Source organism: Athene noctua, chromosome 1, assembly GCF_965140245.1.
Source record: "Athene noctua chromosome 1, bAthNoc1.hap1.1, whole genome shotgun sequence".
NCBI lineage: Eukaryota > Metazoa > Chordata > Aves > Strigiformes > Strigidae > Athene > Athene noctua.
Window position 1 is genome coordinate 67,231,728 of NC_134037.1, and position 18,251 is coordinate 67,249,978.

At 42.2% G+C, this 18,251-nt stretch overlaps 1 protein-coding gene across 1 annotated transcript in view; it reads right to left on the minus strand.

The window, feature by feature from the left end:
• TXLNB (taxilin beta) overlaps nucleotides 1-18,023 on the minus strand; it is a 36,490-nt gene extending 18,467 nt beyond the window's left edge. Inside the window, exons 1-4 of the mRNA XM_074896449.1 lie at nucleotides 17,918-18,023; nucleotides 12,388-12,804; nucleotides 10,315-10,406; nucleotides 6,322-6,492 (exon numbers count right to left, since the gene is read on the minus strand). Of these exons, the coding sequence (XP_074752550.1) occupies nucleotides 6,322-6,492; nucleotides 10,315-10,406; nucleotides 12,388-12,790 (666 nt within the window). The 5' untranslated portion in view covers nucleotides 12,791-12,804; nucleotides 17,918-18,023. The remainder of the gene's footprint in view (nucleotides 1-6,321; nucleotides 6,493-10,314; nucleotides 10,407-12,387; nucleotides 12,805-17,917) is intronic.
• Between the last annotated feature and the right edge of the window lie 228 nt (nucleotides 18,024-18,251).

The following is an 18,251-nucleotide window of genomic DNA, read 5'->3' on the forward strand; positions in this document are numbered from 1 at the left end:
TGATTCTAAATTTACAGAGCAAATTACATAGTGGCCTTGAAAAAATTAGGGAACTAAGAATTTGCATTTATAAAGATGGATGTAGAGCAGAGTTTCAGATCAAAGCAAGCCTGCAAAAGGGAACATACGTGCATGTCTTGATTCATGATACTGCAGCAGAGCTTTTGCTTTGGAATAAGATATTTAGTGGAAGTAGTCAAAAGCTCTTTTATCAAACTGCTTTTTGATTCCATTAAAAAATCACCCTTTAAAATGCCTCCTTTTAACTAAGAATCCTCATATCAAATTTATGGTCTCTGGGATTTTCATTTTTAAGAGAAATCCGTCATTTTCTATAGAATCCCTCCCAACTCCTCAATTTTCCTGCCCTAACTTTTTAACTGATGCCAATATTTGCACTAATTTATTAGGTAGTGGAATCAAGGAAAGCTTGTGGGCTGTTTCTTACAGAATCAAAACAGATAATCAGAATTTTGTCTGGAGAAAGATTGATGTATTATTATTATTTCTTTACTCATTATTGAAATTCTGTTTTCGATTTGTTTATATTAAAGACAATGAATAAAGAATCTGGATTCATTGCTTTGGATCCAGAAATATGGACTATTTTTATTCCCTGCTCATTTGCTTCCAGGGCAGACTGCCCTTCTGAGGAATGTAATCCTGATATACACTGGCTAGGACCATATCTGCCATAGTTACAAATCATGCCAGAACCACATTAAGAACCCACTCCACAGCATGCAAATGGCATACTCTAATAAGGTTTCAACTAGCATAGTCATTTACATAAAAGTCTCTGATAACACTGCATATGGATATTTTCTATAAATACACTAGAATAAAACCTTAGCTGACGCTAATGAGGTATAATTTATATCATAAATGTGACATAAAAGGTGTTGATTCAGGCCCTACTCTTAAAGTAAGATGAATACCAAATAACCCAGTTTCTACTTAGCATGCACAACACAAGCCTGACCTTGGACAACTGCTGTTCAAGGTAGGGGCCGTTTGTCCTTTTGCTGACCGTGGAGTGATAGAGATGACAATGCCTTGGATGATGGGAGGATGGTATTGGAGCCATTAGTGCACAGAAATCACCATGAAGCCCTGCTGTGCTCTGCAGTTTACACAAGAACATGTGTGTACTCACAGAGTAAAGCAAAGTGTGAGCCCAGTAAGACTCCCACTTTTAAGAGGAAGAAAGAATTTCAGATGGAGCTGGGAAAATTACCTGGGAGGGGGTCCTGATTCAGTACCTGGGTTGGAAATTGGACACATGAAAAATTTGCAGCAAGATGTAAGAGAAGCTCTCCAATTATTTTTTTTTAATTAGTGAGAATTATTTTGAGTTAGCCTGAAACATTTTACCTGACCAGAAACTGAGCTGTCTTCTGTTCATAGTTACTTTTTGTTTAATTCTTTTCAGTACAATATTGAAATGGAAATGCTGTTCCAAAGTAGAGTTAAAAATGCTACTCAGAAGATGTTTTGGGCTTTAGCATTCCCAAAACAAAACATTTAATTTTCTTTTGAAAGGGGATGTTTACAATGTCGTCCTTTTTAATTTTGTTTGAAACATTGACAAATTTAACTTGAATTCCTAGATAGTTTCAGTCAAGTCAGAACTCCATTTTACTGCTTATATACTGTTTAAAAGACTGCTCGTACCTCTTAGTTTTCTACTGTATAGGTGCAGCCCTGAGATGGAAGAAGAGTGAACAGGTGCTTTCACTTCAAGAAGTCAGAGCGAGAAACTGAACTTGCATGTCTGGAGTCCTATGTCTATGGCTTCAAAACATCCTTCCTCAAAAACACTTTATTGTTTCAGTGGACCAAATGGTGTTATAACACGTCACTGCTGTGATTTAAAGCTCTCTGGAGTAATAAATCCAGCTGAATATAAAACAAAAAATTGGTGGATCGTGTGTTTGTCACACCAAGTAGTTCTGCTACAAGGTGAAATGAGACATCTTGAGAGTAGCAATCATGCAAATGTCAAAAAAACCCCTGTGCATGTGTTACTCAGAGGATCTTATTTCCTGCTCATCCTCTCTTCTGAGGCAGAATAATTATACAGAACACAGAGACTGTAATACAAAGATTCATGGTTAAAGACACTGAGCCAGGAAGTATTTAGTTGCAGGGCACAGTATTTCTCTTGACCTCTCCTGTTTCAGACATAAAGATATTTGAGGAGGATATTTGCTTGGGCGGGGGCTGGGGTGTGTCCCAGAGAGCTCCTCAGAATCCCTCATAAATTGGCAGAGATTTGTTAAATCCCTGAGATCCCAGTTACAGATTAAAGGCGGGTGTGGGTGAGAGGAGCTGGCCGAGCAGAAAGGCAACTGCGTGGCTACGACACTGTGTGAAGACCCACAGGCATTGCCTCTGCCCTGCACCAAGGAGCAAATCCCTCTGTGCCTCAGTGCTCTGCTGTGCCCCAGAGCTGGCTGCGATGCTGCCAGCACCCCGCTGATGGTGGGCTGGTACCCTGTCCCTAAATTAATGCAATTTCAATCTCAGAGGCCCTGAGGTGCTACTGATAATACCATGGGAATAGTGATGGGTCTTTGGAGGTGTCTGCTTCAGACCTGAGCCTTTACTAGCTGTAAAAGCTTGTGGCTGAGGCTGCATCTGCACCGGAGCCAGGGAGGAGGCTGGATGCCCATGGTGCCACCCTGTGTTCCTGCCAGTTCTGCTCCGGGGCTGTGGGGCCAGCTCCCCTTCACCCTCCTCACTTGGCCAGGCACAGTCTGGCAAACCCCAAGTCATCAGCATCACCCAGGTTTTGTTATCACAAGGCTACTGCCCTAACCCTTTGCTTATACCTGTTGCTGTAACCTGAGAAAATGCCCTTTTTTCCAATAGGCTCCTTTGTCCTTTACATTTCAAGATGCCATAGTGTAAAGTAATATCCTTAAGTTTTCCCCCAAACTGGAGGTTTGAAGACTGACTCCTGGTTTGTGCTACTGCTGTTGCAACTGAAGTGTTGGACTCCAGAGCTCCTGGTTGTGTGGACTCCAGAGCTCCTGGCTTGCTCAGTTATAGGGAGCAGAGCAGATGGTGTTTGGGCTGGTGACTTCTCAGCATCATCCTGGTGAATTCATCACATGCAAACCATCCTTGGCCTTGTCAGCTGCTCCACTTTGCTTGTTCTTTTAATAGTTTTAAATTAGGTGTTCACTTTTAGTGAGAAGAATAAAGCATTGTAAATTCTTTTAAGATTTTCAGTTCTGGAAGACTAAAGCCCAGCCATAAACTATTGTTCTCTTTCCTCTGCCCTTTCTTAATCTTTTGCTCCATACCTACCCTATCAAAGATATACTCTTGTGTCCTACTGCAATACTGCTATCACTCTCTTACATTGCTAAAATGTAAGAATGAATTGAATAAAACCTTGTAAAATTAAGACCAGGATATCTTGTAGTTTGAGATTTATCACTGGAATGTGAGATAATTTGCGAACAGAAGGTCAGGATGTCCTCATACATCCCTGGGGCAGCTCAAGACTGTTGGTCTGCTGAAGTCGTATCAGCCAAGGCAACATGAGCACGGACTCCTCATTTTCAATGAACTGTTCTCTCTGTTCCCAGGCACCACAGTCTGAGCCAGTTTGGAGCTGACCCCATAATTGAAGCTGTTGACTTTTGTGACACTTGCATGAAAGTCATTGTTTCATGCTTGGCAGCAAGAAGGACAAGGTATCTGAGATGCTTATGTCACCACAAGATGCTAAACAGCCACCAAGCTGTCAGATAATTGGCAGAACACAAACACCATGCAGAGAAACAAGTTGCTGTTGGTCTTAGCAGAGCTGCTCTCTATTGCAGTGGGAACGCATTCTGCTCTTTCATGAACATTTATTCCGCCTTTCTTGGAGGGAGAATTAAACATCTGTTTTCTGCTGTGAAGTGTAACTGCGACGAAATAATCTGAATAGCTGGACTGTAAGTAAGTCAGATTTTGAGGCCAGTATCCAATACTAACCAGAAATTTTTCTTCTCTGATCTGCCCTGTGGATTTTCAGTGCAGCTCCACATTGCATATTCATCACCACTTGGCTGCACCGATCTCCACTTAATGGGAATTCCACACACCAGATGAGTGAAGATGACATTTACATGACGTGATGTGCATATACTGTACCACATGCCAAGTCAGAGGAGGTTTGTGATCTGGACAGGCCAGGTTTCTCCTTTGCTATTGAAATGACACAATCTCCTACATTTTTTATTTTCCATGCTTTGGAATGTAATCAGAAGTGCTAATCCCAAGTGCTAAAGAATTATGAATCAGCTTCTCTGTCCTGCCAAAACTAAAATAAAAATTACTTAAGCAAGAGATTTTAAAAATAACATTTAATGGATTCTCCTGTTTTGGGCCCTCTCAGTACAGTCATAAGTGAAAGAAAATTAGACTCATTTAAATAAACAGAAGATGAGATTCTGGAGATTCACAGATTTCTAGGAGCTAAAGCTTAAAATCAAATATTCCAAGAGTTATGTTAAAATTCTTAGAGAGATAAAACTGGATAAAGATATTGAATGCTTTTGTTTATTAATTTAATCTTCATTCATTCTGCAAGTGTGTTTTGTCTTACTGTCTTATTTAACTTTGGGGTTTTTTTACACTGAAAGCACAGGAGCCAGAGGAAAGCTAGTATTCTGGGTTTCTTAAAAGGTCTCCAAATCCTTAGAGAGAAGTGGCCAAAACTTGCACACTTCTTCCTACTACAAGATCAGCTCAGGTACTATTTCAGGCCCACCTGGCATAGGTACAGAATTAAAAATCAGAACTGAGTCTGAAATGGATAGGTTTATTTAAACCTAATCCCAAAGTAAAACAGTCCAACAAGTGGAAAGATGTTGGAAAGAGACTTTCCTAAACATAAAGATGAAATGTGTCATGAAATATTTATACGCAAAGAGAAAGGAAAAATCATGATCCCTAGTAGTGATATTAATAAGCATGTGGTAGATGGGAAATCATGTGAGGAATTCAAAAAAACCTGTTCCAAATATGTTTTCCAAATATAATGAGTTTTTCTCTAAACTCCGTTTCCACTGATTTGTTCAACTGATTTCTTTGGTTTAGAAATCTCAGATCTATGCAAAGCACTGTACACTGTATTCTTAAATCACTTTAAAATTGGTTTGTATTTCTGTTGAAATATTTTGCTCAAAGACAGTCTGGTAAATCAGTGTGGATCAAAATCGAGGTATAGCTCAGGTTTGGTACAAATGACAGGCACAAATTTAATTGGCACTACCAGCTTTGCACTACTATACCTGAGCACACAGAGATTTGCTTCTAGTTTTCCTAACTACCTGTTAATCTGGCTTTGTCCTTCTGTTAATGCACAGTTTGAGTGTATATGTGGCCATTTCCCCTCTCAGCTATATTCTTAACAACGTACAATGAAAGTCCGAGCTAGACCCTGAAGGCTCACTCCTGAGCTGATGGAAATGAATGAAAATCCATTACAGTTAACAGAGGTTATATCAGGTGAAATTCTTGCTGCTGACAATTCGTATGTGTAATTCTATACATAACTATATCCCCATGAAGAAGGATTTTGAATAGATCAAAGCAGAGGCTTTTTGTATAATAACACCACCATCACTAACATGTACTCAGAAAAAAAGATCACAACAGAAATATATTCTTGAACCTATAATTTTTCAAGAAGCATAATCATATTATAAATTTCACATTTAAAGGGCGTGATGCACCAAGCAATAGGTAGACATGGCATATGGATCCCAGCCTTTTGACACTCCTGAAAATTTCTTTTTTGAACCTATTCTTGTAATCCACACAAATTCCACAGTGTTGACATTCTTCCTGTGTTGAGGTTTGATGTCTTGAGGCGGATGTCCTGATTGACTAACCCTCACAGAATCACTTGAAATGCCCAAGTGCTCAAATTACATGAAAACACCCACCAGTCTTCTGTGAGTCCCCTGGAGTAAAGCTGGTGTTCCGATTGTTCTGTCCACACACAAGCATTCCCATCCGTGGTCTCAGGGACCTGGTCTGCTAGCACCTCTGGTTTTCCCTGCTCTGAACTCCCTGACAAGGGAGGGTTTACAGCTAATGTGGGCAAACGCAGTGTCCAAAAGTGCTTGGATATTTCCAAACGAGGAATAAAGGGGTCTTGGTGTAAACAGGCCTCAGGACCAGAGTGTATCTATGATTACGTATTGCAGGTGCAGATGCAAACATCTCTTTGATTTGGCACTAGAGCAAGATGGGATGGCATCAGCATCTTCTTCCCCCTCAACTGCCGGGTACCTGAATAAGGACACCACTCACCTTGAGGTTTTTGTTGTGCCTCTGGAGTTCCCGGCACAGGCTCTCAAGCTTGCTGCGGGCAAGGATGGCTCGGCTATGCTCACTCTGCAGCTGATCCTTCTCCTTGGTGATCTGGGCCTGCCTCTTCTGCAGGTACTTGAGCTTTTTCTGTTCTGCACGATGTTCTTCGAGCTGGGCAGGGAAGAGGGATTAAAATGAAACAATGAGGGACAGGAAAGAAAAGAAAATGAGCTCTTTTGGTTTGGGGAAAGTCTTTACACTTTCTTAAACCCTTAGGAAATATTTTGTATTTATCAATCCTAATGGAAGAGGAATGATCATCCTGGAGGGAGTCCCAAGCCTACTCGCTGCAACAGTCCCAAGTGTGCTGTAGTGTGAGTGGGTGAACATAATTTTTAAAACTCTCATCGCACCATTCCAGTCCTTCCTTCTTTGGTTTGAATTTCTTTGGACAGCTGTGAGATTTTTATTTTTGTTTCAACATTAGGAACTGGAGCAGCCAGTTACATGGTGAGATTTCACCAGATCATGAGATAACACAATAGCTGCTCATTCTGAAGCTTCCTGAAAAAGAAGTGGCTTCCTAGATACCCAGGAACCTGCTGGAAAAGACAACTGCAAAAGAGGTGCTGAAGACCAGGGATGTCGTCTGTGCGTGGGCTTTGCTGCTGATGGAGGAGAATGCTCTTCAGGGAAGAGTTCCCCAAAACAATGCGTGGGCACCTCCTCTTGCCAGGCTCCTCTTACTTGAAGGAGCATGTGGGAGCATCTGTCAGTTGTGTTTCTGGAGGTCTCGTTATCAATGGGGGTGGGTTATGGTGAATCAAATCTCTTTGGGGCTCTTTGACTCCATGCAATTACTGAAGAAAACATGAACAGTCCCTGACATTCACTTGGGAACCTGCTGTTCCTGTGGATGTGTGGCTTCTGCCTTCCCTTGAGGGGTGGCAGAGAGGAGGCTAAATTTCAAGCAGGATGAGGGGCAGCAACAGAATTGCTAATAGCAGTCCCTGCACAGACTGGTCATTTCTTCTGACACGTGCCTATTACTAGCTGTTTTGAAAAAATGTCCTGCACTTCAAATTAACACCATAACAGTCATGTCAAAGAATCATTTCACCTCTGAAGCTTTTAAAGATTTCATCTCCTGTTCCAACACACAGCAGCCCTCCTTGCTGTATTACAGGCATGCATACATTGTGAGATATTTCTGAAGTCCAGATGTTTTCTGATTGAAAAACAGAGGCATGTGAGTTGTGATGTGCAAAGTTTAACAATAACCATTGCTTATTAAGGTTACCTTATCTAATAATATGGTACCACTAGTATTATTAAAGCCAGTATGACTGACAAAGCCTGTGAGTGCAGGGGAATGATGTGCAGCTCAAACAAGACAGTCAGCAGGCATCATATTTTACACTTTCTCTGCCTGAGGATCTGTTTTCTGCAGATGTTCTGTAATTTATGCTTACAGTAGAGTTCTGTGTATTATCAATCAAATCACAGCTAGGCATACCACAAAACAATGCAATCACCAGCTTGGATATATTTACAGTTTAAGCCCAACTTTCAGCAGGCATATTGAGTGTTTCTACCCCCATAGATCAGAATAGGGGCTTTTGCATCTAATCAAGCTACACTAGCTGAAATAATTTTTCCAGCATTGTAGGGAAAAAATAGCCTCTATGTAATTAAGGCTGAGATTTGTTTTCCTTTATAAGCTTGATTTTGGCCCCTTCCCCTTTCCTTTTAAAAACATAAAAAAGGTTCTTTTTGCTTCACATTTTGCATGTGCATCCTGTGCTGAGCGGATAATGATTTATCTAAATTTTAGATGATTCACTCAAGCTGTGCTTGAGATAGGGGGCTTAGAATAAAATAGTCTTAATCATGATATGAGAAGTCTTCCAGGCATTTTTTTTTCTCCTTTTTTCAATAAAAATTACTTGCACTAGAAACTTGTATTTCAAAGTTCTCAGGAATGTCTAAGACATGGTGTCACTTTTGCACTGAAGAAGGGTATTCACTGGTAAATTGGAATGACAAAAGGGCTGTCAATGATAAATTTTTAAGAATAGTTCATGAAATATTAGCTAAAATTAGCTACAGATAGAAGGAATTCTGATTTTGGAAGGCTCACCTAGAGGGAGATAAACTCTCAATTTAAGAAAAATTTTTATCTTGACTCCACTGCAGACCAGTGACAACACTCGTATTTCTTTATTTGTGTATAGTTCTTGCTCTCAGCAACTGTGAGACCCTCAGAACCTTTGCAAATAAACTGTTCACAAGCAATTCTGCAACAGCTGTTTGTAGGCAAAAGCTGAAGTAAAGCACAGTCTGCTTTACTAACCCCAACCACTCTGCCCACACCAGCATTAGTGAATATAATGTTCTCTGATGGTGAGTAGCGTGTCACAGCTTGTGCCCAAATGGCTCCAGTGTCTGCTTCCCCATCCCCACAGGCACAGCTTCCTTCACACCAGTCTGTGCTCTTCCCTGATGCCTTCCATTTGCTGTACCCATCGCTATAGACTGTGCCAGGGCATGTGCTAACAGTTAAATAGCATATAGCTGGGTGGCTGTGGGGAAGGGCTGGTGCTGCAGAGGGTACCCGAGTACAGACAGCCCCTTAAGCACAGCCAGCAGCAGCACTACCTAATGCAGCTGAAGCTATTGCCAGCACCCAGCTCAGCCTGGCACACGGCCGCACCTTCCCCTGGGCCGTGCTGCAACAAGTCCTTGTGTCACCACGTTGTTCACCAGACCAGGGAACTGATCTGGATGGAAAACAACTCAGCAAACCAAAAAGCGACCCGAAGTGTGTGATGGGGATGGACAAGAGGAAGCATGGAGAGTGGTAACTACTACAGCCGATGGCTGACAGGTTATTAATCACACTACACCCCTCAGTCATGCTGAGTGAGCAGCGTAAGGCTTTCTCCAACAAGCTTTTAGTTGTATTTATTAAAATATTTGGTTTAATGACATTGCATATCAAAATTGAATGCTCTGAATTTATGTTTTAGCACCTTTCTCCTGCATGGGTTACTAGCAATAAAACCCCTGTTTTATACAGGGCTCCGATGATGTTTGAATGCAGTGGAGAGTATATAATAGAGGGAGAAGAAGACCTATTTCAGTTAATTCAGGGGTATGAAGTCCCTTTAAGCACAAGCTAAACCATAAACGGCCCGAGCACAATTTATGAAATCAGAGAATTTTACATGAAAAAAAGGAAGAGTTGAACTTTACATTATGATGAGACATGGACACATCTGTGCATAAAACCAATTATAAAGTCAATGTTCTGCTTGGCACATTTTTCAGTACTCCACAAACTGTAAAATGCTGCAGCCTTTTCATTTGTAAGATTTCCACACCTTATGGCCATAGAGTCCTTTAACTACTTAGAAGAAAACACTTGACCTGAAAATAACCCATCTTATGTATGGAGAGAACAGGGGTAGGCAGGTGGCATTGTTACAGGGGTGACATGGTGGCAGGGACTTTGACTCTTCATTTCACTGTGTTGTGGTTTATCTCATGATTAGCAATCAGTTCTCTATTCTCTGATTTTCTACTTCCTAATATTTTATAGTAAGCCCTGTATTATTTTCATTTTGATTAAATCACTGGTACGTAAATTAAAGCAATACCTGCTTACAGAGGTATACAAAACTCCTTGCAGAAAGTGAAGGCAGGAGACTAGACAGTAGTCTCCAACATGGGTCAGTTTGGTAGATTCACATTTAAGTACAAATATTCTGCCTCATCAACTTTTTAACCCAAAGTCCAGCTTGTTTTCCTCATTTTTTACTTCTTTTCTCCTTCTCACCGATAATTGATTATCTGACCCTTATGATTATTTTGGGATTCACTTAACAGGACAGATGCTACTACTACATGAGGCTTGCCCGTGCTGCATGGCATATGTTTTTTATACCTTCCTGTATAGACACTTTGCACAGAAAAAAAACATGCTGTACTAACCAGCTCAGCATACTTCTTAAATAAGAGGTCCAGCTTCTCCTCTGGAGTATTCAGCTTGTTCAAGTTTTGCATCAGTAGGGTGGCTTCCTTCCCTTAAAAACAAAACAAAACAAAACAAAACAAAACAAAAAAAAAAGCATAGATTTGATGGTAGAGGTCATTTGTAGTTGATGTACTGTTATGAAATTGATTGCTTGATGCATGAATCTGTAAAAACTCGGGGAGAAATGATGCATTTTGGAAGGAAGGGACTAATTTTTGCTGTGAATTTCTGCATTTTATTTCTCCCCATAAGAACAAACACACTTGAATTTTCCTCCATTTCAGACCTCAGTAATGTGCCGTCTTCTAGCAAAAAGCGTTGGCTATGAAATGCTTTTGTCTTGTATAATCTGAATTTCATTTAATGTTTTTGCAACATGACTGGGTCACATATATGGCACATTTGACTGGAATAGGATGGAAAGGGTCTGGACCACAAAGGCTCAAAACCCAGATCTCTTTGCAGGCAAAAACTGATCAAAGCTGGTATACTCAGCTTCTGTGCTGCTCAATCTGTACAAGAGATAAGAAAGATTAAATTAGGTATGGAGACTACGGTGTGGATGGAAACAGAGAGTAGTGAGTACTTCCAGCCTGGTCTGGGCTACATGATAGTGGTGTAAATCAGTTCCTTGAATTGATGAAGAGAGTATGGATACCAGAGACAGTCTAATAACTATCTGAGCATGCATGGCTAAATCACGGCATAGCCATTTATGTACTGGTTCTCTTCTGATACCTCTTGGTATTCATTTCAGCCCTGAGTATTAGCTGGAGCTTTGAACACCACTTCTTCATCAAATAAAAAATGTCCCTGGTGTCCCTGGAGATAAAGCTGGCTGTGGCGCCAGGGGCTTGGCCGTGCTTTTCCAAATGCTCCTCTTTCCTGAGACAGTGAGAGAAAATTTGCTTTCTGCTTTAGGCTGGACTTTTTCTCCTTCAAGTCTAGTGCAGTCCATGAGTACTGCCTGTGGAGAAAATCCACTATTTCACACTGAGATCTCTCTACGGCACCAGTATAAATAAGTTGAAAAGAGCTAAAATCAAATTCTGCAGTTGCAAATGCAGCTGGAGAACTGTGCTTTGGTAGTATTTACACTGATCTTGGAGAGGTACCAATAACTGCACAAAAGACAAGGCTATAGAAACCAAGGAACTTCATTTCTCCTGGATGTTCAAAGAATTTGGGTAAAAAAAAAATCTGTGCTCTGTCCTATGCATAGTCCCTTGTCCATAAGAACGTCCGGCAGTGATTTTTCTATAGGCTTAGTCTGTGGTTGGGTTTGGACTCTTACGCAAAGGAGAGGCTTGAAGATTGGCTGGAGTTAAATGTAAGAAGGGAAATAAATTGCATGTTTGCTAGATTGGGATGTAGCTACATTGCTCTCTAGTGGCTGCCCAGCAGAAAGGACATACTTTACAAAAACTAGCTGAGACCTCATTCTAGCTCAGCTAACAGTGCCCTGCCATGGCCGAGGTGCTCTCTAAGCACTGTGCTTAGAGACGATAAGAATATTGGCTTATTTCATATAATCTGTGATGAGTCCGGAGCTCTGCTAGATGAAATATAACCTGGGCGTGACAGTGAATTTTTTGTGCAGAGTCCCACACCACACAGTAGCACCATTATGCCTGGTGAGAGGTCGTACCTGAGGTATCAGGGGAAGAAAAAATTTACTGAGGCACAAATGAGAGACCGTGTTGTCCTTTGTCTAAGAAGCAACTTTCTGCAGCGTGTCATCAGACTCAGAGCTTTGGCTAATTAGTTTGGGTGGCCCAGTAGCACATCAGAATTCTGTGATATAATCCTAACCTTTTGTCTTTTTAAAAGGACTAATATCTGATACAGCCTACATGTATCTGTCAGGTAATTGATGAAAATAATTAACAATTAGAGAAAAGTTATATTGTAGTTTTCAGTGGTAACTAGAGGTCCCTGTCATCCATGGCAGAGGATTAACATGGGAAAGAGCAAGGACCAGGGGTTTACATCTGTTTGCAGAAGGACAGTGTAAGTACATAAGTACTTGCCTAGACCTTTCAGGATTTTCTTCTCTAGCTTTTGCTCCTTGCTGCCACTGGGCTCCTTTGCTCTGGAAGCATCTCCAGGAGCCAGCTTTTCCTTCTCACTCTCCTCATTTGCATCTTCATACTCCACATCCTCCATGCTGCCTGGGTCTCCCTTTTCAGGCCTGTCGGTTCCTGTAGCAGCACTTTCCTTCTCCATCAGGCTTGCGGCAGACCCGTAGGTTTTAATAATGTCCTCCAGTTGCCGGCTGAGCTCCTCTGAGATGTCGCAGATGGCTAACTCGGGCCGGGTGCTCGGCAATTCTGCAGGGGCTGGAGCTGGGGGCTGTGAGTTGGCAGCAGGTTTGTCCCCACGCTGCCCCTGGATGTCCTGCCTGGGCGAGGTGGGACACTGCTCATTCTCCATGCTTGGTGCAGTTCCTGACAGCAAACAAATGGAGGGTTAATTTTAAAGTACATGAAATTAGTCTTCAAACTGTTCGCAAAGCTCGGCCAGCATGAGTGATTTTGTGTGGAATTTGGGATGGCAGCTCATCGGTTGCCTCTGGCTTGATAAATATGTCGCACTTAAATGAACAACCAAGGTGATTTGCCTGCAGGGAGAAAAGCAAATTATATACTTTCCAAGAGGAAAAACATGCCCAAACCTAATACTTAAAAATCAAAACCTTTTATTCCTGTTGCCAGCAATAACACACAAAATGACACCTGAGTAATTTATATCATTTCCCTCCCTGAACTATTCGCCATATGTTTACTTTTCTTGATCTGTTTACGTGCAACACTAGCTACTGATATGGGCAGCTTCACTTCAGAGCTGCATCAGTTTCATTTCCTATTTCTTCCCCACTGGCACATCTCAAGTCAATAATAATGAAAAAGGAATATTTTAAATTAAGCCAGTGTACCAAAAATTGGGCTGTGCTCTTGGAGAAGCCAGCCTGGTGTTTGATCTATGAGTGGCCTGGCTTGGTACTGTCACAATAACAGCAAAGAGTAAGATAAACAACTATAAACTGCTCTTCTCTTGTACTTGCTGCATGCTGCTGACAGTTTGTTTGACAAAGTACAAATACAGAATAAATTAGTGAAGTAAAAGAGAACAGGTATAACATGGGTTGATAGTGTATGCTGTTTTCTGGGGGTGAATTTCACATAATTTGTTCCTGATTTGCAAAGGGAAACTTTTGTTTTCCCATGTCTTTGAGTGGCGGCACTCAGCCAGGTGAATCCAGAGTTCCCGACATGTCTGTGTTCCTCCAGAGGCTGCTCTGGCTTACCCAGGACCTGGCGATGAGGTGTCAGTGAAAGCACCCTGGGTGCCTGCACATAGCTACTACAAGGCGTGGGCCAGCAGACACAGCATCTTTGACTGTGCAGCTGGAAAACTGAGTGTAGAGAAGGGTCCTTCCTTCTCAGAGTGGTGGCAGTGCTGCTGTCACCACTGCACTGCCTGCATGGGGGGTGCACAGCTGGGTCACTCACTGCAGCTAGCTCCCACTTTTGATTGACTACAGTACTCTCTACTCTTTATAGCCATGAGTCTTTTCTCTCCCTTTTTCCAGCTGATTTCTGTTCCTCTCTTTAATGATATGATTTATGATGGTGCCAGTGGAGAACGACAAGAGGAAGAAGATTGCTTTCTTGGTTCTGTTCCAGTGTCTGAGGTGGCTGCTGTCTTATTTTTTAAAAGACAACTTGCTTTGAAAACATAGAGCTAACTGGGAAGCACTTTGTTCCCCGTTCAGTTGGCCATAATGTATATCTTCTATGGTGTTTACATTTTTATAGTGTTCGAAATTATAAACTAACTTGGCCAAAGGCAGTATATGATAAGAGATATGTAATTTACTGTAATACATGAGTCGGTGTTTGTCATTAAACTATGCACAGTCAAAGTGATGTTTGGAAGTGCAGTGACGGCCATTGCTAAGGTAACGTTTTTCAAGATGTGATTGTCTAGCTATTTGACTGGGCTTACAGATAAGATAATCAAATATTATGGTTTAGCATCTCTCAAGTAAATAATTGAAAGCTCTGAGTGGGCCTCAGGATGTGCTTGAAAACTGTTAGCTATAAATCCATGCCCCTGCAGTCCTCCCACAGGTACAACTCACCAGCAGGAACGGCTTGGGAAGGCGACTGGACCTGGTCTCACAGAGAGACCCTGTCTGACAGATCCATCCAATTCTTTCCTTCCTGCTTGTGGCATGGTCATTATATCACTGCAAAGCGACTGTAAAATTATATCCATCTGATTTCTTGTCACACTGAGTTTAATTTATATTGAAAGATTTGAGCCTACATGTGCAATTTAGGTAAAAAATTCCAGATAGCATGAATGTTAGACTACAGTTTGTGATCTTGTTTTAACTAGAGTTAATTGACTGCCAATTAATTCAAGGTCAGTAAGATTACTGTAAATGTTAAGCTAGATGCTCCACAAAATATGTGTTTATCTCTGACATGTTCAGACTAGTGTTTACAGTTGTATTCATTAATTTGAGCTAATTGGCAATTGGCGATCAATCAGCTAGAAAACCCAGGATCACCAGCTCTTGTCTAGACAGAACAAAAGTCTCACAAATTATATCCCCAGTCTAAACTAGCTATTTTTGTAATACGTTCATCACAGAAGAACAGGATTGCTAAATGCTCCATTTCCAAATATGAATTTCTCTTCTGAATATCTCCCCCTCTTTGTCAGAAGGCACAAGTCAATGCAGTTCTCACTGCACCCCAAATCTCTCCCTTGACTGCCTCCCAACTCCCAAGTGCATCACTCATAGAGCAGCACCATCCGGCTAAAGGTTTCCTCCTACGTGAATCATGAAGCATGCCTGCAAACACAGTAGGCTTTAAATCAAAAGCAGCAATTGATTTATGCATGGTGTTTCTCAGCAATAAGGGAAAAACATGGGTGAATGAAAGAGAAACTGGATGTTTAGAATCAAGGACACAAGATGTTTAAAAGCTGGCCTCACAGGAAATCTTCCCTAACATACATTCTTGGCTAGAAAGGGATTAGTTATAATCAGTCTCTGAAACCATGGAAATTCACATCTGCTGAGGTTCAGGCCTCCAGCCTGGAACAGTGAGCGGGCAGGAACCACAGAAATACCGAGTGATGAACCTTTAACCCAAGGGTGCCCGCCTGCCAGGTCATACCGGGGAACTGTATTTACATACACAAATAAAGAGTTTACTGTTTTATTCCATTCTTCTTCAGGCTAAACCAGAGGTCTAATAACTACTTTCAAGCACAAACACAGTGCTTGTTAAGACGTCTGTACCTTGTTTTGCATAATGGCTTTCACAGCATCACAGAATTTATATTTAGGGACACAGGGCAGCTCTCATCTGCTGAGAGCAGCCCACTTACAGCCATTGACACTGGGAGATTTTACTGCAGCTGGCCCCAGCCCCCCTTGTGCTCCAGCCTGTTTAACCTTGATGTGCATCTTCCTTATCAGGCCATAAAAGACTTCTGGTGCCATTCTCAGTAAGACCGAAAGTGTTTACATTATACAGTATCTCAGACACAGTAATGCCCAAAAATTAGGTGACTGAGCCCAGAAGAGGAATTCCTTGGTTCCTCAAGGGATTTTAGACTTGCTTAATTTTAGACTATTCACCTCTTTAGTTTTGCAACTCCTACTATCATTATGGTTGTCTCCAGGCACCTGAATTTCCAACACGGCCTTATTCTGTTTTATGGTGCGGGGGAGGACTGACCAGTTATCTGACTGAGTCTGAGCGCTGCATCTTGCTTACTCTTTTTCTCCTGTATTCCCAAATCCTGGACCTGTTCCACAGCCCTGAGATCAGTATCTTTCATGGCCCTGCTGTTTGGAATGGAAGCTTGATCCCAGACACTTGTGGTTGCTGCCTACAGATAGTCACTCTGGTTTTTCTTTCCTCCAGTGGGAAACACCCCCGAGAGCCAGAGGGTGCTGCTGCCTCCCCTGTGGGAGAGGATCTTCTCCATTCTTCTCCTTCCTCCATTAAAAACTTGGGATAACCCAGGAGAGCAATGGAGCCCCTTGGGGCATGGGTGACCTCCAGTCTCAGGTGGGAGGTGACAGACACCGGTCCCAGGCTGATGCCTTTCTGTAGGAGGGCTCATGGCCATGCCTGCCATCCCACAATGAGGCTGGTGCTTGGGGCAGCAGCAGTCTGTGGTCAGCCCCAAAGGCACAAAACCAGACTGAGCACACAGAGTAATCCACAGCTGCACTCAGAGACAACAGAAAAAGGTGTGCTAAGCTCAGTCTGCTAACGTCCTGAATTTGTTTGTCTCTGACCATTATCCCTTAACATTTCACATTTACAGCACCGTTTGCTTTCGCTGTGCTTTGAAATCAGCCAGTACCTCCAATGCAAAAGGTCAGTCGGCAACAGCCAGTGCCTGATTTAGCAGAGCTGCCGTAGGCATCCCTCTGCTGCTGGGAAAAACGTCTCCCGTGCTGGGCTGTGTCAGCCCACCTCTCACACCGCCCAAGTGGCCACGGCTGCTGAGGCACTGTCCTGGCATGAACAAAGCACAAATAAAACATCCTCTTCTTAGTTTCTCTGGCAGACTGTCTGGCATAGTGTTGTAGAGTTTTGTTTACCTTTTTTAAACAGAGTGGTTCCCCTTCCTTCTCATGGGAATTGCTTCCTCCTTCCCTTCTTGTGACTTGAACTTCTGGAGGGTTTACAAACCGGTCTATATTTATCATGCCTCCCCATGTATCCCACAGAAGGACACATGGCACCTGCTCTGCAGCCAGGAGTTATTTTAAGAACTTCTAAAATAAGTAATGGTATTTAGCACTTTATGCTCAAAATTCATACACACATACACAATTTTCTAAACCAAAGTGTTCCATGTACTTACACCAGACAGCATAAGCTGATAAAAATCTGAATTTTTACCTTGACGTAACACCAGATTGAACCACACTAACACCTCAAAGTAGCACATATTAAACTGTGGAATGGCCCACACTACTGTAGCTCCAATTACCCTCCAGAAAAATACAAGTGCCTTGTTATAGCCTAGACACTGTCCTATGTATTACTTCAGAAAGTGTTGATAAAATCAGCTTTATCAACTACATGCTACATTTGAATAGTTTTATGATTTATGCACAATTTTCTAGAACAAAACTAAACAAAAGTTGGGATGCTTCGTGGCAGGTTTCCATACAAGCATGGAAAGAATCAGACTGAGACTTTCTCATGCAGCACCCAAGTCTTGATCATGTATTGTTGTAGCAAACCAGCCATGGCCCCTAGTCTCACTTAAAGGCAAGCTCTACCAAAGTCAGCTTAAATTTTTTTGATGACTCTTTAGAAAAGCATTTCTTACTTTTACCGACAGCCTTAGATACTTGCCTGTTTTCCTCACATATCACACACATGGTGCCCAAGATTTTAAGGCTATTCCTAGAAAACGTGGGCTGACAGACCCAAAGGGAAGTACTTAGATTAAAGCCCTTGCACTGTGCCACAAAGCAGTGAAGGCAATGAAGTTGTTCATCAGACTTACCGGAGCAAAGAGAAGAGCTGAGCAGAGAAAAAGTCAGGCAGAAAGCTCAGGCAAGGGCACGCCAGCAACAGGACACTGGTACTGTAATCCTGCCACCAAGGCAAGAGGGACAGGAAGACCAAGCGAGGGGGGAAGGACAGAATGACACAGCAGGAGCAAACACTGCAGAGACTGAATGTGTGCTTTGCAGGGGACCCGCTCTGATAGGCGTGCAGGGAGTCTGCCTGCTAGCTGGCAGCATAAGCCAGCTGTGTTGGCTATTCCCTGCTCCAACAAGACAGCACAAGAGATTAGAGACTCGGGCCCTCAAAAAGAGAAAATAAAGGAAGGTTTC